Source organism: Amphiprion ocellaris, chromosome 15 (assembly GCF_022539595.1).
Source record: "Amphiprion ocellaris isolate individual 3 ecotype Okinawa chromosome 15, ASM2253959v1, whole genome shotgun sequence".
NCBI classification, from domain to species: Eukaryota; Metazoa; Chordata; class Actinopteri; family Pomacentridae; genus Amphiprion; species Amphiprion ocellaris.
The window spans coordinates 11,773,213-11,798,429 of NC_072780.1; the positions used below are offsets into that span (position 1 = coordinate 11,773,213).

Sequence of the window (25,217 nt, forward strand, 5' to 3'; positions counted from 1 at the left end):
GATGTCGACAATCCCGGAGGGTTTAGATGTGAGGGATGAACCTTGCAGACTGTAGAGTGAGTTCAGCACCGGTTAAGTGAAAGCTGACAGGTTTTTCAGGATCTCCCAATGGATACATCAAGGATGATAGAAATTACAGAGGGCTGACAGACCTCCGTCAGAAAAATCATCCTTCCCATTCCCAGCTGGGTTTCATCCAATATTTGTTTGCGTCGTGAACTCACTAAAGCAGATGCATTATGCATCTGTCTTGTACATGTGCTTGAAATTTTTAGAATTATTAAATTATTTGCAGTGTTGACAGTCTTCTGCCTTTCAAGTAAAAAGGGCAAAAGAAAGCAAGCTTGTTGTCTTTCTGCTTTGCTTCTGCTTTTTAGCCTCCTCCATTATATTTATTTCTCTCTCCGTCTTCCTCCAGTCATTCATCATCAGAATTGCAATTTATTATGCTGTCAGGGTAAGCAAATTGCTTGCATCCACACAACCTATTATACTACTTAAGCAAAACTAAAGGGAAGGATTTCATAAATACAGGGAAGATCTGATCCTGCTTAACTGTCATAGAATTGTCTGGACTAATGCTTCAGGATGCTCTGGTCCGTCGTCTTCGCCACTCATTTTTCATACTGGAGTGTTGCTGTTTTTTGTGTTTTGTGTGTAGGCGCTCACTGATGTTAATCTTTCACTTCGGCAGACATCTTTAGACCTTTGGAGAGAGACTGATTGGTGCTATCTGGGCGTGATTCAAGCCTGATAGGTGATAAGGGGTGTGTGTCGGCCACGGTGCCACAGGCGGCTTTGAATCACAGTAAACAATGTCTTATCGTGTGTGGAAAGTGGTCGTCTGTCCCATCCTAACCAGGTGTAGTCTGTTACCCCCGGGGGGCGGAACACACTCTTCTTTTTAAGTGTGTGGCTTACAGCCTGAACACATGACTTACCTGGAAGTCTATGGGGCTGTTTATGTTCAAGAGATCAGTTTGTGTTGAAAACACAGGAGTCACCTGAGGGGCCATATTTTAACTCTGATTTCTTCTAATAGTTGACCTTTTTCATAAGATGAGCCTTTATTAATCCCACAGTGGGGAAAATTGCAAGTTTTACTGTTTTAAAAGGGCAGTTAGTAAGCATGTTTCTTAAAAATGAACTATTTCTTTAGGAGCTTTTTTCACCGTGTGACTACAGTGTGAGAAATGAGGGGAAAATTACAGGATTATCTTTATCCAAAAATACCTTTTAAAGCATTAAGTTAATAAAAGGGCTTCAGCAGTCTGAGTTAGCATCGAGTTACAGTCAGTTTAGAAGAGAAGTCCTTCTTTGTGTTTCCACCGTGGATGTATTAATAAGGCTGGATAAGGCTCAGCCACTCAGCCTTGCTGCCAATCTTGCAGGATCCTAAGCTTAATATTAAACTTAGCCATGTGAATTAGTATGATATCTAACATTGTACAGGATTAACCTTCTTGTTTATTTTGGTTAGGAAGATTTATATAATATATATTTATTCATTCTCTTCTGCTTTTTGGGATTCGGTCAGCACGTCATGCCAGGTGTCTTTCTCCCCAACTACATTTTCCAACTGCTCCTGGAGGTTCACAGCACATTCCCAGGACAACTGAGATATGTTAGCCTTCCAGCAAGTTCTGGGTCTCCCCCAGGGTCTTCTCACAGCTGGATGTGCATGAAAAGCCTCCAAAGCAACGAGCCCAGGAGGCATCCAATCAGATGCCCAAACCACCTCATTTGGCTCCTTTTGATGCAAAGGAGCAACAACTAATGCAGGAAATGGCAATACCTACAAAGTGTACAAATGTGCAAATATGCCAAGGTAGAGCAAAAATGCAGCCAGAATGCTAATTTTTATTAGGCACATCTATAGCCGTAGGGATGAAAGACACATGGAGTCTTTTACTCGTCCAAACAGGTGCCCAGAACAGCAGTCCAATACGGCGATCACTCTTCCGTGAATCTGCCTGAAATAAATGACCAAAAACTTTGTATACTCTTCTCACAGATCTTCCTGGCCATTCTAACAAGACGTTCAAGTCTCTTGGACAGTGAGAGGTTTCTAAACCAAGCAGTAACACAGAAGGTTCAAAGAGATTCAGTGGAACTACTGTAAAAGAGACCCATTTTCTGTATCTGTATCCTTTGGTTTCACACTACAAATGAAATGTGAAGAGGTCAGCTAGAAGGAGACGGAGACCTTCTTTTTCAAGTGACTGTCACACCAGTGCAAAGGAAACAAGATAAGGGAACACCCACTGGAGTATACTTGAATTCTACCAAACAAGCAGTGTGGTCTGAATCTTTGTTGCATTTGATCCATATTTGTCAAAGACGTCTCTTTTGCATATCTTTCCTCTTCTTTCTTCTTGTTTCATCGTACCAGTGAGGCAAGAATTTCCAAAATATCACCTGTCGCTCATTTCCAGAAAGCTGTTCAAACCTCTCTCAAATTCACACTGCAGGGATAGTAAAACAGAAATAAGTTAGTGCTGCTCCCGCTGTGCTGAGACCCCTCATAAAATGCTTTGAGTACCGTGGAAAATCCGAAAGCACGGCCTGTGCATGGAAGGGGAATTTTGGCCACTAACCCAGTATTTAACAAGGCTCTGTGGTCTCTTAACTTTAAGCACTTTGGTTTTTTGGCCGTGCCACCATACGATTTTTGTGTCGGAGAATTACGACACTGGTGCGTATCTGTGTTTCTGAACAGCAAATGTTGAAATTTGTGGCTCAGAGGTAAAAAGATACTTGTATTTTAGCCGAGTGGGATCAGCTTGTTCTCCTCTGTACAGATTCAACCCGACCAAATGTTACACCCTGTCGTTTAATGTAGCTTCAGTCAGCTGTGTTGTGATGGAATTCGGAGGACAACATGATCTAAAAGGCAAACAACCTTTTTAGATGCACTCCGTAGGAGGTGTGATTAAACTTAACGTCCTTCAGTTTCATTTTTAGATCAAATTGTGATTGAAAAACTCTGTTTAGGGTCTCCTCTTGTGTTTCAAAAAGAGGAGTAATAAAAAGCTGTGTTCCTGGTTTGTGTAAATGCCCACTAAATGTTTATACTGAAAATGCATTCCACATCACTGAGTAATACTTCCTGCATTTTCAGACCATCTGAGGATAGACAGAAATGTACGAACAAGACTTTCAGCAGTGTCAGCAAGGAATAAATTGGCTAATTTGTTCTACACTCTGCCAGCTTACAAGTAAACACAAAAGTCAAAGTGTACAGAAGTGCTCTGCCTCCCCAGGATCTACAAAATGGAATTGTTTGTGTCTGCGTAATTATTTTGACACTGAATTGAATAGTTGCACTTTCGCTGTCGTGAATACAAAAATATCTGGCAGGAGTGAACCTAGGCAGAAACCGAGCACACGGCAGCGGAACTAAATTGTTGTTCGTTGGAAAACCTCTCCAGCGCTGCAGCATGTACTCTATCAAATGCCATGATAATTAATAATTTGCCTCACAAATCTCATTAGTGCATAATGAGGGAACAAGTGCTGTTAGAAAGACATAACTGAGGCGGTTATCTTCTAAAACATATTGTGAGCCCTGGGGAGACTGACAGGCGAGATGTAAACGGAAGTCTTCGCCTCATGTTTGATGCACTCAGGAGGTGATATCAACCCCACGCCGTCGGCTTTTTCGCCTCGTGTGACTGATCAGTTCTCTGCTGCTTCTTGTCAGGGTTTCTTTTTGCTGTAGTGTGACTCACTTGTTTGGTGAGGTTCAGGCAAAATGTGCAGCAGCAGCCTTGAGTACATGCAGATGAATCCTCCTTCGCCGCTGCCTTCCTCCCTCGAAGGTTAGAAAAATATACTTTTTTGCAAATGCTCGCTCTCTCCTTACTCATTTCTGGAACTCTACAAATTACAGCCGTCACAATGCCTCCGGTGTCTCCCTCCTCTGCTTCACTAGAAAATAACACACTGAGATGAATGTGGCAGTAAATATTGTTACACAAGTGGATCTGAGATGTGCTACAGGGCATCACTTTGACACTTATGTTCTTAATGTCAAAGGGTTTGAATCAAGAGGGCTTAGAAAATTATTATGCAGTGAGCATTGTCTTCTGATAATATATCAAAGGATTTGAAAATGCAGAGCTCATTTAAGATTATAATGTCTAAGTGCTGCATTGTAATCTTGAAGGAGGAGTTATTTCATTAGGTAATCTCCACTCCTCTCCTCTCTCCACACATTACTGGGTGGATGCTTATTTCCTGAAGGGGCAAACACCATCAAGTGGAATTTAAAAATCCAATAAAAGTCTTGATTGTTTTGAGCTTTGTGAATAAACTGGCTTGGCCTTTCAGATGTGGAATAGTGCGCATCGTGCTAAAAACAGAGCACAGAAGACGACACATCGGATTCTGAAATTAGCCAGTCGGTAAACTAATTTTTCGGACTGCAGACAATTGAAATGAATGATCCTTCAGTGCAGCCCAGAGTTGAGTCTTGCAGTGCCTGAATGCAGCCACCACTGTAAAATCCCATCACGACTCCAAAGTCCTATCTTTCATGAGCAGATAGAGACGATGGTGCAGATTAGCCTGACTGAGAGGAGATTTTTGATGGTTTGATTCTTTTTCTTAGAGGCATCAGGGCTGAACGCAGTAGGGGTTCCTTTTCTCTCCCATTATGCTCTCAACACAATAGCCAGCTCACAAAGGCATACTCTGGTTTATATGGATATGAGCACACTAGCGAGACTGAGATGACGACCCAGAAGCATGACTCGAGACTGCGATGTGCAAAAGCAAAGAGCTGATTTTCACTTGAATAGTAGCTTCAGGTTTACAAAAAAAAAAGGCGGACAAGTAAAGCACAGGGGCTGGCTGAGGCAAAATACAGGCTAGGTTCAACATGGATGTACGAACTAAGGCACAAAGACTTTTAGGGAAATGAGGGGTGGCAGGCTGGGAGTGTATACACTGCAGGGATGATTAGCTGGAGGGCAGGTCAGGTGGCTCCACTGGTGGGAAAGAGAAGGTAGGTGTAGTGGCAGCGTCTGAAATGACAACAGAGTTAATGCAAGGAAACAGCAAACAACCAGACTGAATGGATGACTGGAAAAAAAGAAAAAAACACTAAAAAAGTCAGAGTAAAGTCACACACATTCAGATGGAGCATGAAACTTTGCACAGGCCCACACACACACATTTCAATTCAGGCCTTATGACGCATCTCTTCCTCTGTGAGACACCAAACAAGCACAGAAATAAGCAACACTTGAAAGAAACCCAGAAACATTTTATGGTCAGCTCTTCTGGGACATCTTCAGCGAGCAGCCAACATGCGCACATGTAGAAAACATTACACATCAGCAGCATGATCTATTGGTCTGCCCAGACTCAAATATCTCAGCAACTGCTGACTGGGAATTTGCTTCAAACATTCCTGCTCCCCAGCAAATGAAGCCTGATGACGTTTCCTATAGCTCTAGAGGCATGTACGTCTTCTGACAAACTTAATAGATTTTTATCTCTTGATTAAGGAATGAATAGGCATGTTTTATAAAAATGTGGATGTGTTATTTCTTTCAGTTTGTTTTTACACTATAAAAAGTAATGTGAAATAAAATAAAAATAATGCAATCATTTTCATCAGTCTTTTTGAGTTAGGACAACTTCCAATGCTTCTGATGTTCAGCCAGCAAAGTAACTGCTATTTAATTACCATAAAAATACATTTTTAAGTTATGAAATTTGTTTTTTTAATGAACAATTCTATTAGATATTCTTCAGTAGTTTTGGACCTTTTTGTGTTTTTGGTATTTCAATGGTTAGTCAGTTGTTGGTACCTTGTTTTATTTTTGCAGTGTAATTCAGTATTTCAACACACAATATTTAAATCTTGAAAGCCAAAACAGTACAAATTGAAATTGCTCCACAAATTATACATACACATGAAAAGTCCTGTAAAATTGGCCAAATTTATCAATTTACACTTCACCATTTTTTCCACTAGTTTGATGAACTTAAAAGGACAAATGTCATTGCTGAGAATAAGTAACATTAGCTAAATGTCTTCCACCAACAGTATTAGTATGTGTGATGTAAACTTCATATACATTTTAAAATCTCATTATTTAAACCCTGCCCATAATGATAATATTTGCAACTGAAAAGTTTATCTAAATGAATAAATTTTTATTTGTATATCTTGATGGGAATAGCTCCTTTGAATTAATTGTAGTTGTGAGCATGCAGTCTTACAAATGACGGGGAAAAATGACAGATTTTTTCTCATCATCAGAAAATGCCTTCTGAAGCATTAAACTAACAGGGATTCAGCAGTGTCAGTTAGCATCAAGCAACAGTCATTTTAGAACAGAAGTCCCTCTTTGTGTGTCTACCATGGATGCATTCATACAGCTGGATTCATCAGCACCAATCGACCCTGCTGCCACTCTCTCCCACTGACCACTCACAATATTGCAACAAAAACAACTCACATTTTCCACATACACCACCATTACCAAAGAGCTGTAGAGTCCTCAGAAAGTAAACCTGTTTGTAGCTAATTAATGAATATATCATCCATGGGGCTTCTATATTTGTAGTAGTGTCGTGAGTTTTATTTTAATGATATCATCTCGGTGTATGATACATTTATGGGCTGAACAGGGAAACAGTAGTTCACGTGTGCAGTGGGCAAACACAATGCAGAATGAAATCCAAATAGGGTGCAGTTGTCCTTAATGCACCCAGGCTTTCCGTGGACACTCCCTGTCTCTCCCATGCAGGCTATTTGCAATATAAAAAAGAAAATCACAGGTAGGACCAGAGACTGTATATGAAAAATGGATGTGGCTGTTGTGATGTCAATATGTTTTTGTGGATTGCTCTCTTGAAGCCTTAAGTCTGGAATTTGGTAATAGCCATCTTGTTTGTTTTTGAACTGGATATGACAAATGAGGTGTGGATCTGTCAGAGATCTTGAGGTCTATGCCGATCCATTACCTGCTTTATCGTCTCTTTTGGGTCAATATATAATTGCGGGACTTTTTGTAACATAGTTGACAGGTATCATAGTTGACATTTTTGCTGTTTTCAGGTCTAAAATCAACATGGCCTCCTATAACCAAACACCACATGGCATTTTTAGTGAAAGATTCTTCTAAATATTATATATACAATTGAGTAAAATTAAAATTGAAAGTTATTTCTAAAGATATTGTAGTAAACCTGATGACATGCGATAATTCCACACTTGACTCACACACTGTTTTATATTAAATGACTCAGAAAGCCTTGGAGTCTTGCCAGTCTTTTCTTCAGGTGGAAATGACATCACGTGGAGCAGGTCATGTGATCTGGAATTAACACACTTCCTTGAGAGGTGTTTTTATAGGGAGTAACTTGGTTGAAAGTGATTTCTAGGACACAGATACAATTTGTTATTTTCCATATAAAGTTTGATATATTACCAAAAAAGAAATGTCTGTCATGAGTATCTCAACTTAATAAAAAGAATACAATCAAAACAATTTTTGAATAAGCTCATTTTATTATTGTTTAGAATTAGAAGGTGGTTGTTAAATTCGGACAGTTATTTAGTTGACATTTTAGTGATATCCAGTCATTTTTTATTAATAAGTGATTGTTTCCATAATAAATAGTTATGGAATTTGTAAAGACATGATCATAATGAACATAAAAAACAGTTTCTTTTACTTTTAATAAAAATGCATGCAAGATATATTCCATGGACTTAATAAGTCCTTCAATTATATATTGACCCTTTTACTCTAAATGGAACCATAAATTACAAAAATGAACATCATGCTGTATTGAAGGAGAAGTGAAACTAGAGCTGGAAATCATGAACTCACTAGCAAAATGTTTACAGAGGTGATAAGTCAGACTTTTACAGTATTTACAACCCATGAGAAGAAATGTAGGTCTGAAGTGGTTTCACCTTTCAGATCTGGAGGCTGCATTCATCTTTTATATCTATTCTGAGACTGCTGCCATCAGGGAGTCTATTGATAGGACAATAACCACTTGATTTGGACAAATGAGGTTGCTGAAGAAGGGCAAGAATATTAATTTGCTTCATTTTTGAATGAAAGATAAATACACTTGTCTAATATCATATCATGTATTCGGTCACTTTGATTTCACACTTCAAATGAAATGCCCCACAGGTCAACTAGAAGCAGACTGAGGGCCCTCCTTCTCCAATGGTTTTCACAACAACATAAACCAAACAAGCATAATAGTAACCTCACCAGAGCATGAATTATACCAAACAATAATGTGATCTGAAAACACCCAGTCCTTCTTGGAAAAGAATCTTACGTGTAATTGATACATCTTCATTAATTTTTTTTCTCTTTGTAGCTTTTTTCCCCCCTTTTCTTTCATCTTTCATTTTACCAGCAAGGTATATGCGAGCCAGCTTTTCAAAAGTGCAGTGTTTACTTTTGCATTGTGTCACATGTATGAATGTGAACAAAGAAATCCAACATTTACAAGAAAACCAATCATTTGTCGCTTAGCTCCAGAACACTGGATCTTTTTAAACCTCTCCTAAGTTCACACTGCAGGGATAGTAAAGGAGGAATAACACCTCATTTCTTCTTTTGTGAGACACCAAACAAACAGATATTGACAATAGCAACAGATAATTCCTCTGGGACACCCTCAGTGATGTAGACAACAGCACTGATCCAGCATGTGTCAGTTGGGATACTGGACCACAGTGGAATATCTCGCAAATAGGAATGTGGTACAGCCATTCCTGCTCCCCAGAGGATGCAGCCCAGATGCTTCCTAGAGGTTAGCATGTGGGTTTTGAGTTAAAGCTGGGTAGGCAGAATTTTTTTTTTTTTTTTTTTTTTTGACGTTATTGGGCAAAAAGTCCTTACTAACCATTCGGTTTATTGCATTAAAAGTGGTCTGAGAGGAAAGAAGAGTTCTCTACTTCGTCTCTGTTTTTAGGATTTAAAAAATCCAGAAAGACTACAGCCAATCACAGGGGGTGATCAGGTGAAGAGAGTATAAAGTGAAACCAAGTCTGCAGTAAGCGAAGATGTGAGATTGACCTTTTAGCTTATCTTTTTGTGCGTTTGAAGCGGAGGGAGGGGCTTAAATAACTGCATGAGAAGGGCTGTTTTTTCAAATTCTTTTCAAATGTTAATTTTGGATTGTGTGTTATTTCGTTTCCACATTTCTGCCTATTGCAGCTTTAAATGACCCGTCTGTAGGATTAGAATGAATCCTCTTCCACAGAATCGGCCATGTTGTGTTGCCGTCCTCAGAACAGACAAACAAACCAGACACCAGCTCCCTGGGAAGACATTTTGCATTTTTTCGTGGCCACCATTGTTTCTCCTGCATGCTTGGCGAATTAGGGTGAAGTGAGAAGTTTTCAGCTGGAATCCTTCTGTAACCTCACCACCAGATGCAGCTAAATCCTAAACACATGCCCTTTAGGTCCGGACAGCTGTTAGACAGAAACTAACACGGTGAACTTTGTACACACTGCACCTGGTAAACATCAGCATGTTAGCACTGTCCATGTGAACTGCTAGTTTTACTGACAGAGCTGCTGCTTTATACAAAGTTTTGTGCATGAGTTAATATCAAGTTTGTCTACCATCTATATGCCCGCTTTATGGTTTTGTTTTTACACTCCTGATGCCAAATTGGTCAGATTTTGCTTTTCAGGTATATGATGAATAATTTCAGTGCAGTTTTATACTAATACTGCAGTGATTGTGCATGGCAAGAGTCATATAAGTGAATCGCTATGGATTAATGCAATTTTGTTTGAATTTTGGACAATAATACACATTATAAATGTTAAAGTCTTTAGTTTGGAATTCTAAGGTTGGCAAGTAATGGATTACACTTAATCAGGATTATATAAACAAATTACTCCAAGCAAGTAACTATAATCAATCCAGAATAGTTTTGCGATAACCTCACGGTTACATCGAGGATTATTTCATTACATTTAGTTTTATTTTTAAATGTAATTTTATAATCATGAAAAGTGCGTCAGACATATGGGGTCTCTTGGACAAGTGCTTTACTTTGTGGCAGAGAACAGTGTTGAGTCAAGATGGAAAGTTCAAGCAGCAGCAGCAGCCCCTTGAAAACAGCCATCCATTCCTGGCACGATTGCAGTTTCTTTGACGTCAGAGATGTGCATCACGAGAACATCTATGTCCAGTGCAATTTACTGTCATCTTCAAAGAGCTTTCTTTTTATTTACATCGAAAGTGGAAGATGAACATGTTGACTGAGAGCTTTTGTTGTGTTTCAAGAGCAAAGTCTTCCACGTGGCCTTTGATGAATAAACAGCAGCAACAGAAATTTGCACAAAGAAGCAGCATCTCAGTTATAGAATATACAGAGTACGCCTTTAGCTTTTTCCAGTGCTGTTTTTGTGAAGCTACTTTGAACTACTGGATTTTATTTGCACATACAATGTTTGGGGATGTTTATAGATTAAATTTTTATTTAAATTTTGGATTCTACATCCATTTATTTAGTATTAAGTGCAATATTTAATCTTGAATTAATCCAAAAAGAATGCAGAAGTATTTATAGATTTTTTTTTTATTTTTTTTTTTTACTATTTCATTACTAATTACAAATTTGGCATGTAATTTCTAATAAGTAGCTGACTGCATATTTGACCCAACCCCGTTCTTGATAGAAATTGGTAAGAATAAAATCCCATCTCTTTTTAAGGCCTATGTACAGTCCATGCAACTACATGTTACCACCTTCATTGCCATATAGAATAAGATACAGCATATTTTTGGCAATCAGAAGTTCTGTTCTGTTTATCTCTGTGTGCCACTTACCTATAGTTTATTCTCTGAGACATACTGCCTCACTACTGTGTACATATCCAGCTGATTAAACACAAAAATCTGGGGCTACATCTCAACAGTCTTTGGTTTCTGTGTTCTCCAGGCATGTTTGCTCATGAACTGTGACTGTGAGTTTGTGTGCTGCAGGGCTGAGAGCTGCAGTGCACCATGGCCAAGGATGAAAAGAGAAACAGAAAAGCTGCTTTAACACCTCAACTGAATAAAATGGACACCTGAGCCTTTCTGTGCAACCCAATGGAATCTGGGTAAAACTCGTTCTTTCTTCACTGTCCTCCTACCTACTGCAGCGAGGCTCGGCTGTAATGAGTTTTTGGCCGCGAAAGCTGAAAATGCTCCACATCTTGGGTGAAAGTGTGGGTCAGTGCACTGTCGGTACACTTGGGTTGGAATGAGCGGACATGAATATGCGTGCCATGGGATGAGGGAGGGGAAGAAAAGTGACCTTCCATGAAAACAGTGATGTGAGCAGATCCGATAGTTTCAAGTGACCTTGAAACATGAAGATGTTTCGAGGACGTTCCAACTCGCAGATGAAGATGTAGCCATGAAGCCCTGTCATCACCGCTGCGCAAAAACCACACACATCATCGTTTTTACTGACGGTTTCTGAAACCCACATGACATATTTTGGGTCTGGTCCAGTGTACTGTGAGATTGCCGCCGTCAGGGAACATTCTGAAAAGCCTGAAATAGCCGGCAGCTGACATTTTCCTGAAGCTTCCCAGGCCAACATGCTCCCCAAGACGGAAACTTTTCAAAGCAATTTACGGCTTCCTCCTCCATCTTTCAGCTTTATTGTTCCATTGAAAAAAGTGAGGAAGAGCCAATAACAGGAGGTTCTGTGACAATTATGGAGATTTCATCCTCATTGTATCTTGATTATTACAGAGCTTATCCGTCTCTGCATTCAGTACAGTTTGCATAGAATTTCATACTCGGCACTGGATATTTCCATGGGGGTATTTATCAGAGGAAGCAGCTCCATCTTCATCATATTATTATTATCATTATTATTTCACAGACTCAGATGAGCTGTGCATGAGGGCAGTACGTCTTCTTTTTTCCGCTGTGCCATTAGGATTCAGCAGAGCTTGAAATTATAAATTATAGAGTAGCTGCCTATGTAAAATCAGAAAACATCCACATAAGAGGAGAACTCGGATGTAACAGAGTGATAACAACCTCAATGCATTGTGGGGGTCTGAGCAAACATCTGTCTTGGAGACAAACTGTTGACTTTGTCCACACGTCGAATACTGGCATGTGGTTCAAGCTGTACCTTTAAAGTAAAGACGTAGCTGTAAGACGTTGTTCAGCTGGAGAGATCACAAAGCAAGATGCCAAATGGAGGAAGACTTCCTTTGTTTTCCCTGTGCACACATAGAAAATCTCTCCACCCTGAAAAATCGACAAGAAAAGCTGTCGAAGGAGATGCAGCTAGGTCATCAGAGAAAACAAGCATTTGGAAAAAGAACTCTTACTTTAGAATCCATTCTGCCATTAAATAATTGTTCTGAAAAAAACAAACTCAGACATACCTTTCATCGTCAAATCATCGTGCTGCAAATTGTCCATTTTCCCACTTTCATCTTTCTTCCCCTTCACAAACACATGTTGCAACTTGTTTTTTCTGATTTTTTTTCTTAACACTAAAAAGTGTTTTATGTGTGTATTCTTGTGCTAAATGGGTTGGGGACAAAGAAAAACACTAATCAGTTTGGCTTTATTAAAATGCAGTTTTTATCAGCTTTTGAGATGATGCCAAGTCCAAGCTGAGAGGGAGAAAGAGACAAACACAAGGCAAAATCAATGACAGGAAGGTAACAAAAATAGTCAGAATATTTCACAGTGCAAAAATCTATTATGTACACAGTGTCTGCTTGTATGTACATGGCTACCGACATATAAAATATTTAGAATCCAGGATGCACAAGACTCATAGTCTTACAATGTGCACCAGATCCAAGACAAATCTCCATAATGAAGATGAACGGTGAATTTCATACTAAAATAAATAATATACATTTTTATCTCTCATTTGTAGCATTAAAACCTTCTGCCATCATGATTGTCACTCTGTTCTTTCCTTAAACCTGACACACAACAAAACAAAAAAAAAACAACTCACTGATATGTGTTACTGCAATGAGTCGGTGGGTTTTGTTCAACAGGGAACTACAGTGACAGTAAATGGAGCCATGAAATAAGATTCACTGCATTCAGCTTATGTAGCTCACAAATTTTATTTTGCTAAACTGCACCATGGTGGCTAGTGAAGAGCTGCATCCCTGACTTCAATAATTTGATCAAAGTGATTGGGTTTGATGACCTTATTTATGACATATTAAATTAGCTTGCAGTGGTGGGCGTTCAGATTCCTACTCAGACAAATCTCCAATATCTCTTTGCAAAGTCTATATTTACCTGATTATCTGACTTTTACAGAAAGTACATGTTTACACTTTAATGATAATTCAAAAGTACTGCAGTTATTACAATATGAATATGTGCATAATGTAAATATTAACTTTTTCTGTGTGGTTAAATGTGTAAATTCGGTCTGAGCTTCACTATAAAGGTCCATGGGAACTGTACATTTTCAACAGTTCTGTACTGTATTATAACCCTCTAATATCTTATACAAGAGTTATTCCAGTTGACAATGACAAGAAAACCTAAAATGCAGCACACATGAATACCAGACATTCAGCGTATAATAACACAGGAGCACTGTGTAGACAGAAATTGTAGTGAGTCTGATGGTAAAAATGAAATTTAGTCTCTGCAAGGATCTTCAAAGTGGATTCAAAGAATAATTATTTCAACAAATCCCAAATATCTATTAAAGGACAAATAACAAATACACTACTTATGACTCTTTAAGTAGCATTTCTTAAAAACCACACGACGCTCAGATTTTTTGAAAAAAACACCCAACCTTTATGAAAATTGAACTGTTTGTATAATTTGAAGACATGTTTAAAGATTTACATTAATGCAGACTAATGATTGTGTTTTTAGATTTACGCCTTCATTACCAAGTAATGAGTGTGGTGCAGAGGAAAGTCAAAAATTATTGACATTTTGCATTGTTGTTGTTTGTTTTTTGTGTTCTACCAGCCGTATCCTTTTAGATGCTCATGTTTTACAAAGAATTTCATTAAACTCAGAGCAGAAAGTGCCAATTTTCTGTTAAGCAGTCAAAAACCAATCACCGTGTGAGCAGCCAGAGGCTTTAATGGCTATTGGTTATACGCTCCAGCGTTATAAACGATTTGCTCTGTCTGAATTTAAATTCGAGACATCGGAGATTAGAAACTTATTGGGCTTTTTGGCAACTTTCACAGGAAAATGCAAGACATGGAATTTATTCATGTTTTAACAAAACTCTTACGCTACACTCTGAACCCTTCAGACAAATCGACAATTATAAGACAGTGGAGTCACATGAAGGGGTTTTCTGTGTGTTTAGGACAACAAGATGAATTTATATTTGATGTCAGTGCAAGATAGTGAGAAAGATGTGTGAACGTGCCTTTAAGACATCAGTTAATTTAGTCTGTGCATACAGTTTGGATATAAACTCAATATTTCATCTTAAGTGAGCCATTCCCCTGCCCTAGATGCCCATTCATACAAAAGGCTACAAAATAAATGAATAAATACGCATGAAGGACAGAATATTACGCTTAGAAAAGCTGTATAGGCATCATGAGGAGACAAAGGATGATTGAGAGTTAAATCTTTGTCAGAATCATTGGCACAGCTGACACAGTGAAACAACTCTTGTGGCTTTTTTACCTCAAAATAAAGTTTTTTTTTATTCATGATAAGTTTTTGCGTGCATTTTTGCTTCTCAGCCCTGTGATCTTCGGCACAAAAATAGCAACTGCAAAAACAACAAAAGCAGTCAGGAAATGCAGCATCACAGGACGTACACTTAGCATATACTTAGGAATCAGCAAGAACAAAACATTAATAGGAAATGAAAATAAAGTCTTCTTTTAAAAAACATTTGAACACTGTTTTCAAAATGAAACATGTTGAACATACATATTATGTACACAGTTCCACAGCTTTAAGCACAGAGGGTCTGTTGCTGTTGGACCTCTACCATGGCACGTATGATTGGGTTGGTGAAGTTTGTGGATGTGTGTGTCTTTTGCTTCACGTGTGTTTAGCTGGACTTAGTGCACCATCATAGCTATGACTAACAAACGGTACCCTTTGGTATAGGTGAGGTAAGGAATGATTGTTTCTTCTACTTCACCTTGATAATCATCACAGTCATTATTCACCTCACGTCCAGTCATAACCTTCATCACAGTCAGCACCGTCATCTCTAAGACAACCACGCAAACCTCCGTCCCTGCACACGCAGTTTAGCAGCTTGAGGAAGTTGACACATGTCAAAAGCAGCTCTTGTCTCATACCACAAGTTCTCGACATCAAAGTTCTGAAAAAAGCAGCTGCAACAGCAATGTAAAGTTAAATGTAAAAAGTGTCCACCTTGGAGCTAATCAAGCTCCGTCTCCATGAGCTCTTTGTTTTTCCTGACCCGTATTATCATTCCTGGGCTGCACAAACCAGCATTAGCCTCTGAGATTTAATCACCGGGATGTGCCAGGCTGTACATTTCCGTGGCTCCGTTGCTCTCCTTCAGTTGTTAACCCTTGCTACACTCTTTGTCCTCAAGCGTATGTGTCTCCTGATTTCAGTGCCACCTGTTCAGAGTCGTCTGTGTGGCGTCCATTCAAGTGTTCAGTGTTACAGTCGTGATGGTATATGAAGGCAGGTACCTCAGTGATGGACGTTGCTGTGTAGGACGTGGAGCGCATTGAGCAGTGGTCCTTTCGCCTCTGACCCCACTGGGTTTTATACTGCATCCACTGTCTCTTTAGAGCAGCCTGCACCTAAACAAACACATAATAAAGAAAGATGTTTCAGTGTCGTGATCAGTCATTGGCCACTCCATAAAACCATAGCTGGGTTTGGATTGTCCACGAACTTGCAATGCTTTACATAGTCCACTAACTGGTGAATCAACATGATGGTGCAGTGGCTCGTCTTCTCCTTTGCTTGAACAGCAGCAGTTATTATTAAAACACCTGCAGGAACTATAATTGAGGCATTAGTTCCTCAGTTTAAACTTTCAATATGTTATACGTTGTTAAGCTCCCTTATGAAGTATTTGCAGCAAACTACACTAGGGCTACTACTGCTTTATTTTAATGTATTTGCCTACTGTCCATGGATAATTAATATTTTGAGGAATGGTCCATAACAATATAAGGCTGTTTTCCACTGTAGGAAATTGCGAATGGTTTTATGGTGGCCTAAACCTTGTGTGTTTTCCAACCACAGAAAATCGCTCACGTAGAACCTCTTCAGGGCCATTTTCAGACGAGAAAAAAGTAAAAAATATGTGCTCCAAGGACCAGAGAGAATAGAATGGCACTGAAAACAGCTAAGTAGGTATTGACAGTGATTGCAGTGATTGTTTAAATTTAGAGAAGACAAATGCTGATTGCTTAAACTCGGAGAGGACAACAAGCGGCATTTTTTCTGCCCTCTTCAATATCCTGGTGAAGTAGCAGCTATCTCCTCTCAAACATCACCATCAATTCAGCATATAAACTAACCAAACTTCATTATTATATTTCCTATGTGCTCATAGAACTGGAGTTACATCTAGCAACTGCTATTTTGCCACATTTGGAGTTGAGCTGACATCACGGTTGAAGCTGAATTCCTGTTAGTTACAGCTGCAGGCACCATCATGTACGTGTAAATGAATAAAGTGCAGCCAAACTTTCTGTGCACAGATTTGTCTAACACAGTTATTGAAAGTGCACAATGTGTGTTTATCTAAAGAAAAGCAACAATGTGGTGACCAAATGTGGTCCAAATGTTCAGGCATTTGTTTGCGCAACAGAGAACATTACAAAAATCTGATGCAGAATTGTGTTGCTGCGTTACATCCAAGTAGTGTCCGAAATGTGTCAACAGCTGTCTGCTCTGATCCTCTAGTGAGTCTCCATGTTGGAAACACTCGTCAACAGTCCAGCCACAGCTGTCTCAGTGCCAATGACATCATTTTGAGGTGTTTTTGTATTTTTTGGTTGGAAAAGGTGCACAGTAAATAGATTTCTCCAATTTTTCCTCAAAAGCACCTTTTTCTGTTTGCCTTGTCTGTTCTATTTCGTCCACAAAATCATTCCACCAGACACCCAAACTCATATGTAAATCAAAATGCGGTTACAGATCAATGTGAGTGAGGCAGCGCCTATGTAAACACCATCATGTGACAATATTAATCCAACTGACAGTGATCTTAACTGATGCGTGCGTAATTGCTGCAGCACATGTGGATCACTTAAATTACAATCACATTAACAGATCCCAGTTAGGAATCACCGGAGGCACTTTTCTTGAAATGCAGCCAAATGTGAATCATCGCATTATATGAAGGAAAAAATATGTAATCCATATTGAGCTTTAAGTTACCCATCATTGCTTATAGGGTGTGTGACATTTTTCCTTTAAAGCTGTTTGGTATCAAGTCATTTGACACATCATCATGATTTTCATTATACTATCTTGACTGAAACTGTGCAATATGTTAATCAGCAACAAATTAAAAGTGGCTTCTTTCTCTTCACTGCTCAGCACAAATCAACTAATTAGAATATTATACAACTTCAATAATTATATAAGCAACAGATCTTCATGCAACCGTGCTGATGTCTTGCTGCAACCATTTGATGCAGTAAACACATTAATAAGCATGTGAACCAAATCCATTCATCACAAAATCCATTACGATCCAGATGACTTGCTGTAAGTAGCCCTTCATAATCCTTCTATTTAGTCCCTAATGTGATCATCAGTCATGGTTTTATATACAGAAACTTAGTTCACAAAACTGAAAAAAGGAGGTTGGACCGACAAAAAACATAAAATATATGAGAATCTTGTATGTCTGTACATAAAAACCACAACTGATATGCTTCAGATCATCTCAGATCATAGAAATCCAAGCATCCAATACTTTCAAAAACTCCAGCTTTCTTCACTGTAACAACAACAAAGTTTGACTTTTTGTCCTGCAGATGCCTTCATACCTGAGAGAAGTCAATGCTCCAAAATATACACTTTACCGAACCAATCTCACATCTGTATAAATGGAAACAACTTCTCATGGCTTTCTGCTGTGTTTTCAATAACCAAAGAAATGCAACATCAAGGTGCACTATTCATAGCCAAATGTTAAAAACACACACAGAAACTGGAATAATTTACTTAATTTACTGCTATATTCCTGAACTTATAAATCAAATCAGGATCCAACAAACCTGTGTTAAGGCCTATAGCTCATTTTGCCTGGACACTGCTCCAAAAGTAGGTTGATGGCTGTATGAATGAATACTTCTACTAACAGTCACATTTAGAATTGATCTTTTATTAATTCTGAATATGTCTAAATACGACCTATCTAACTTGCTATGTGGTCCCTTTGCTCAAATTCTCCAAGACTATGGAGGTTGCTTGTTATAGTTATGCAGAAAAGACTCACATCTATCTAGTACTTTCACCAAATTACTATAGTCCAGTACACTTGCTATGTCTGTGCTTTATAAGCACTAAACACATGGCTGCAACCAAACTTCCTACAATTCAATAAAGATGAGACTGAAATATTTATTATTATAATAAGGAAGGAAGGTTTAGTGGACACCTTGTGGTGCATCAAGCTACATCAAGATTGTTGGTGTAATCATTAACGAGGAGCTAGACTTCAGAGGCAACATCAAAGCTGTGATTAAGTCATCATTGTGGCCTCTTAAACACAGCCAAATGAGAAACTTGTCCAAGCAAGGCAACTCATTCATTCATTGGATTCCCCACTAAGACCATCAGATATTTGCAAACTGCCAGAATACTAACAAACATCAAAAACAGAGACCATATTCCACAATTCTTAGATCATTTCACTGGCTTCCAGTTGCATATAGAGTTGAATTCAAGTCCCTTCTTATTGCCAACAAGTCTTTTAATAATCTAGGTCCAAAATAAATCAGAGACATATCGAGGACAAGCCTGGAAGGTCTCACAGATCAGCAGGGACTCATTAGCTAGTGGTGCCCAAAGTTCAAACCAAACATGGTGAAATGGCATTTAGTCATTATGCTACCCACTGCTGGGACTAACTGCTCTTGGAACTTTTTTTTTTTTTTTTTTTTTTTAATTTTAAAAACCAACCCAAAGACTCTTAATTTTATCCACTGCTTTTAATCAATTAGACACTTTCCTTTATTCTAATTTTATCTTTAGATCTTCTTCTAGTCTGAATTTCAATATAGTTGTTGAATGTTTTTCTACCTCTTTGTACATTTTAATGCAAAGCACTCGCAATTACCTTTGTATATGAAATATTTATGTAAAAATGAACATGTCTTCCTTCTTATTTGTTTAGTCTATAAAATGTTTGTTTTTAAAAAATGGTGAAAAAATGCCACCAACTGACACCTTCAAATTGCTTATTTTATCTAACCAACACTCCAAAGACTGTGAAATACAGGAAAGCAGCAAATCTTCAAGTGTGAGGAACCGGAAGCAGGGAATGTTTGGTGTTTTTCCTTCAGTCAGGCATATACCGATGATCACATATGTTTACAGCAACAAGTTTTGAACCTTTGGAGTAAGCATGTTCTCCCAGGGCCGATGTGGGTTTTCTCCCACAGTCCAAGCGCATGCATGTTAGGTAAACTGATGATTCTAAATTGGCTGTGAACATGAGCATGAATGGTTATGTCTCTCTGTGTCGGTCTTTAAATCTGTGATGGATTAGCGACCTAACCATGTGTACACCGCCTCCTGTCTCTAATAGCACGGTAACATACAGGTGTCCATCAATTCATCACTATCTCCATGTTTACTGGTTGACTGAACAAGTGAAGAGTGAAAAATGTTCCTAAAAACAGAAACCAGAGGCATGTTATCATTTAACTCTGTAACACCGTTCTACTGTGATCACTGTGGGTGCACTAACACAAAAAGATCTAATGATCAAAATTATGCCACTAATTGTCATAATGTGACAAAAGAGCAGCTGAGGCTTAAAGTCTCCATGTAGGACGTCTTGCTTGATGTCACAAATACAGCTTGAAGCCTGTTTGTCTCACTGACCCAACTAGACAATGGTGCCATTGTAGGAACAAGGCAGGCCTGTGCAGGTTGGCCTTGATATCAAAAACCAGACTTGAACTCAGTCCCAGAGACCCGTGTCCTAATTAAGGCAGCATGAACTGGCCATTATGTGAGTGAAGCAAACAAGCCCTTTCATTCCCTTGTGACAGTTTAGTGTTTTCGCCCTTCACACATGCTCTACACATTGTTTCTATTCCGCAAATACTTTACATCGTTTAAGATGATGCTGCTGCTTTCTGACTGCTCATGTATGAGTTAGTAGATGACCTGTTTACCAGGCTGAATGCATAAAATTCCTCAGCAGGCTGCCAGCAGAACGCTTCATGCTGAGTATTTAAATCTGCTACTCCTGCAGTTTATGCATCTCTGCCCTGTTTTTCTCTCATGCAATGAAATACCTCATAACAACATCATTGTCTCTTTGGCTAACAGAACCTCACAGACCTATTTTCATGATTTTAACTTCAGAAATATTACAGAGAGACATCTATGTGTAATTATCGGCTTCCTCCGCTCTATACACACTGCCATGAACTCTAACGACCTGCTAAAAATGTCCAGTTCAACTGTACAACTTGTATTCTTTGTGGACACCTTGAGCTTGAAAGCGTCTTTCACACAATGAGTCTACAGAGCCGCAAGGTCTTCACAACACCATTAACCCCCGGATCTCAGCTTAAAATGGAAACCGAGCACGTTGGTTTGGTGAATCGAGTTAAGGATGCTCGCAGTCAAACAGCTGCAGACAGACTTAGAAAGGCTGACAGAAGAACTTGAAAGGAGAGTCAATTTCCAGCCGAGCTTGGAAACTGCACAGTCATTTATAAACTGTGTCTTACTCTTCACCTGACATGACCCTTCTGCTTTTACTGCTGCAGCACCAGATCAGTCTCAGAGGAGACCAGAAGAGCAATGCTTTATACAACTGAACTAACGTTAAGGTACAACTATTTTACTAGAGTATTCAATGCCAAATCCCAACTTTGAGTCTGTTTTTGATATTCACGGGTCACTTGTGCTGTCAGATGCGGATGTAAGATGGCAAAGATCTGACCTGAAAAACAACATATGAAAATGTTTTACCTGATGGAGTTTGATGTCTCATGCATAATGTCACAAGCAATGAGCAGTTTTGTTGCTTCATGACTGAACAGCTCCCAGAGTAACATGCGCACGGTGACCTTTAGAAAAGGGCAATTGCTCTAACTACAGCAATATTATGTCAAACAGGGCACCAGGGTGCAATATTTTTAAAGGAACAGATGCATATTTTGGGACTTTCTTGCCATGAGTTAGCTGAATAGATATCTGTCCATTCATTTTGGTGCTAGAGAAGACAGGACATCTTGGTTTTATTTGGCTTTGAGCAAAGATTGGAAAAAGCGAGCGTTTCTGTGTCCAAAGGTAATAAAATCTGCTTCCTCTAAAACCGACTAATTAAACAAATACAACTTGTTGATAGCTGCCTCTTTGTCTCAGCTTACAGAGACTGGTACCAATCTAAATCATGGCAATAAAAAGTAAGTGCATAATTCCGACAGAGTTGAACTCTTCCTTAATATTAACCATCTGAACCCCAAGCTGTGTCGAGGCATTTTTGGCTTGTCACATTTTTCACATCAATACAAAGTCCTGCACCTCTATGGAAACAGCACCATCATAGCTAGACATAGAGAGAACTCAAAAAATGTCTTCTGGGCAATATGACACAGCTGTAAGCCATGAATCATAAAAAAATGAAAGTGGATTTTTTTTCCTTTATTATTTATTTTACTGATTTATGGAAAACAAATGGAATATACCTATTTTCCGAGTCCCCATAGGTGTTCCCAATACTGGAAAAAATGATGGTTCTAGATATTTTACTGCTTACATTTTAAAAGTTCAATCAAAAAAATCCCGAAATTTCTGTCATGTGACTGTTCTTCACAGCTCAGTTGTAGTTTCTTAAATATGCCTAGAAGTGCAGAATTTAAAAGCTGACATTTGGTTAGGTTTTTGCATCATAGATGAGTAGTTCACAGTCTGTTGGAAATTTTAAAATCTAATTAATCCTTCTGTTTTTACAGTGTATAGCTCTGATAAATGGTGCAATTTTGACAATTTTTTTTAGATGCTGCTCACTGTAAGGAAGCCAAACTGCTAATATGTGTGAATGCATGACCAATTCTTACCTCTCCATTGAAGAAGCAGAAAATTGTTGCCACCAGTAAACCCTTGAGAAAGAAAAACAAGCAGAAAGTTAGTCTTTCTTACCCTCTTTGTTTTCATCACCTTAACAAGGTTTAAATATAACTCTCCAGCAGCGAGACAACATTTTTCAAGAGAGAACAAAAACAGTATTGGTGGAGCCATTGTTAAATTACTATCTAAGTGAATAAATGGACTGCCGACCTAAATATTTCATGGATTGGCTGTCTGCGGTTTAATTAAGTGCGTAACTGGTAGTAAAACAGAGTTAATGGGGTCCCTAACTGGTTCTTTAAATGGTAATTCAACATTGAACCACTTCAATCAATCACAACAGCTACAAGGGAGAAAACAGGGTTTGTGAGGGTAGAAACTTTCAATCATGCAACGTTAAATATCTAAATCTGGAGCCTGACAGCACCTGATGGTACGAACAAGTCTGTGTGAATCAATTTTGCATGCACACTGAGGTTTCAGGGCTAAAATAAAAGTGTTGCAAATGTTAGATTTAAAAACATTTAAAGCTCATCGACTACAATGCTTATTCATTATTTTTCCTTCATTATTGAAAGGATTTTTGCCGGGAGGTGCGAAATGTCTCGATCCACAGAACAGTGAAGCACTATCCTGCTTTTTCACCCATTGTTGAATTGCCTTTGAACTCCTAGCTGGCCCTTTTGTGGGGATTTTGATTAATCTTGTGGCTTGCTCTCAGCTCAGCACCTACCTGGTAGTGCATGAGTATGTGCATGATGTATTCGTAGACTTCGCCAGCTAGCCGGTTCTCTGGCCTCCAGGGAAAAATGACAAACTGTATTCCCAGCAGGGGTACCAGAATCAGAGTGGCTCTCACCGCCTTCATGTACATGTTGGACTCTGCCCGGTGCGTGTCTCGCAACTTGGTAACCAATACTCTTATAATATTTAACAGGAAGAAGAGGTTCACCTGCAGAAAATGAAGAAATGATTAATGAAACAAAAGAAAGAGCATGTTTTCGCCCTTTTTTGCATGTTTTGAGAAGGCTGCTGTGAACATTACAAATAATAATTATATGCTTCACTTTGGGGATCCATGTTTTTCTGGGGTAAAGCAATGGATTAGCAGACTTACAAGAAGTGCTGCCACTATAGGCCCATGGACCGCGTAGAGCAGATGGGTGTCTACACTCATCCAACAGCTACAGAGGGAAAAACATATCAGTCAGTGCCGTCTGCTGCCCAAAATACACACACACACACACACACACATACAAAAACATGCATGTGTACGGATTTGCACGCTCTCACTCGCTGCCACACACAGCTGAGCACATATGCAAACATCTCCTGTTTATTTGCAGAAGTTTCTGGAACATTACTCACTTGTCATCAAAATACTTTTTCCTTGCCACGGCGTGGATGGATACAGGCACTAGAGGAAAGCCTTGGACAGGGAAGAAATGGCAGCCAGATGAGGTCTTGAGTGAATTTTCTGAAATTCATTTGTCATTTATGCAACAGTGAAAGCGCAGTTTGCTTTGTTTGTTGGTCTTAAACCTCCTCATCAGTTACATTGTTGCTTTGCAATTATCACTTTCTTGGAAAAGCCCAAACTTCGACATTTCTACAAACTTTCCGGTTGTAATTTTACTGTTGCACTACGAACGCTTGGTGAATTTTCTGTCTAATTTGACATTCAGTCTATAAAACACCCACTAGAGACTGGGCTCACATTTTTGCTTTTATTACGGATATAAACAAAAGAATCCATGTTCGGTCCATTTTCAGATGCCAATGAGGCCCTGCAGCGTATCAGCCACAGATGGACCTGACTAACTGGCTTTATTCCATCCACACACACACACAAAACCACGGCAAAGACAGGCCTCAGGGTTATCCTAACATTTTTAATGATGACCATCCATTTAGTTCCATCGCTGACTTGTTTGACAGACTGCGCCCATTATTCCTTGTTTTGAACACGGTGAAAAACAGGACAGGAGCGGTACTAAGCAACAGGAGGCCAATAAAGCTGTCAGCATGTCCGCAATGACATACTGTACAAGAATCGGGCGGTTACAAGTAAATTGTGTCCGATCTTGTTGAATTGCTTTTCTGGGAGTTTTCAAGCTGTGATTGAGTCCAATACCGTCTTGCAAAAATTGGTCTTTAAGGATACACGGTATACAAAAAGAAGACACAGGAAATAGGGCAGATGACTCACCCCAGCCCAGGAGGTAGTACCAGTGCAGATGCTGCTCCTCTGCAAACACTGCCACCACGATGAGCGTGTGCAGGTAGATGCCTTCGCACAGCATCCAGAAATAGTTGCAGCCCAACATATACATGTGGAAGAAGTGCAAAACCTTACAGCCAACCTGAAGACACAGCAAAAACAGGATTTTCTGTCATTTGTTTTGGATTTCTTATATTAAAAGATAGCTATTAAACCACAATTTAATTTAAGTACTCTCTGACATCGTCTCAGCAGGAGACAAAAAAAAACATGTAATGGGATGTTTCAGCACTCGTGGCACAGATTCATTAGCCGGTATTATCCTTTCCACAATGAGAGGATGTTTATTCATTTACCCCCTTTGGAGGTGAGCCGGGTTGGAAATGATGATTTTTCTTTGTGTTTGGGGGGTATTTGATTGTGTTTGTCTCACATTGCACAAAGAAGTGGAATCACAGCCATGTTGTCAGAGTGTTTATATTAGCATCTTATACTGGACTGTGCAATTTCCTATTTGCGCATCCGGTGTAGTGTAAGAACACGACAGCATGACCTGTTATGTTCCTTTGATTGAGTCACTGATGATGATAAGAGATGATGACTTTGATGGCATATTATTACTATGTCAATCTTTTCTTACCACAGTCTACCAAAGCTGTAATTATCAAGACATTTATGGATGCGCCATAAGTTATAATTCTCCTAATGACTCCCAGAGAACCGGACTGCAC

At 39.1% G+C, this 25,217-nt stretch overlaps 1 protein-coding gene across 1 annotated transcript in view; it reads right to left on the reverse strand.

Moving 5' to 3' along the window:
- Window positions 1-12,575: 12,575 nt before the first annotated feature.
- Window positions 12,576-25,217, reverse strand: part of calcr (calcitonin receptor) — a 64,159-nt gene continuing 51,517 nt past the window's right edge. The window contains exons 17-22 of the mRNA XM_035951514.2: window positions 24,475-24,628; window positions 23,634-23,694; window positions 23,383-23,449; window positions 22,999-23,217; window positions 22,256-22,297; window positions 12,576-15,784 (exon numbers count right to left, since the gene is read on the reverse strand). Of these exons, the coding sequence (XP_035807407.2) occupies window positions 15,563-15,784; window positions 22,256-22,297; window positions 22,999-23,217; window positions 23,383-23,449; window positions 23,634-23,694; window positions 24,475-24,628 (765 nt within the window). The 3' untranslated portion in view covers window positions 12,576-15,562. The remainder of the gene's footprint in view (window positions 15,785-22,255; window positions 22,298-22,998; window positions 23,218-23,382; window positions 23,450-23,633; window positions 23,695-24,474; window positions 24,629-25,217) is intronic.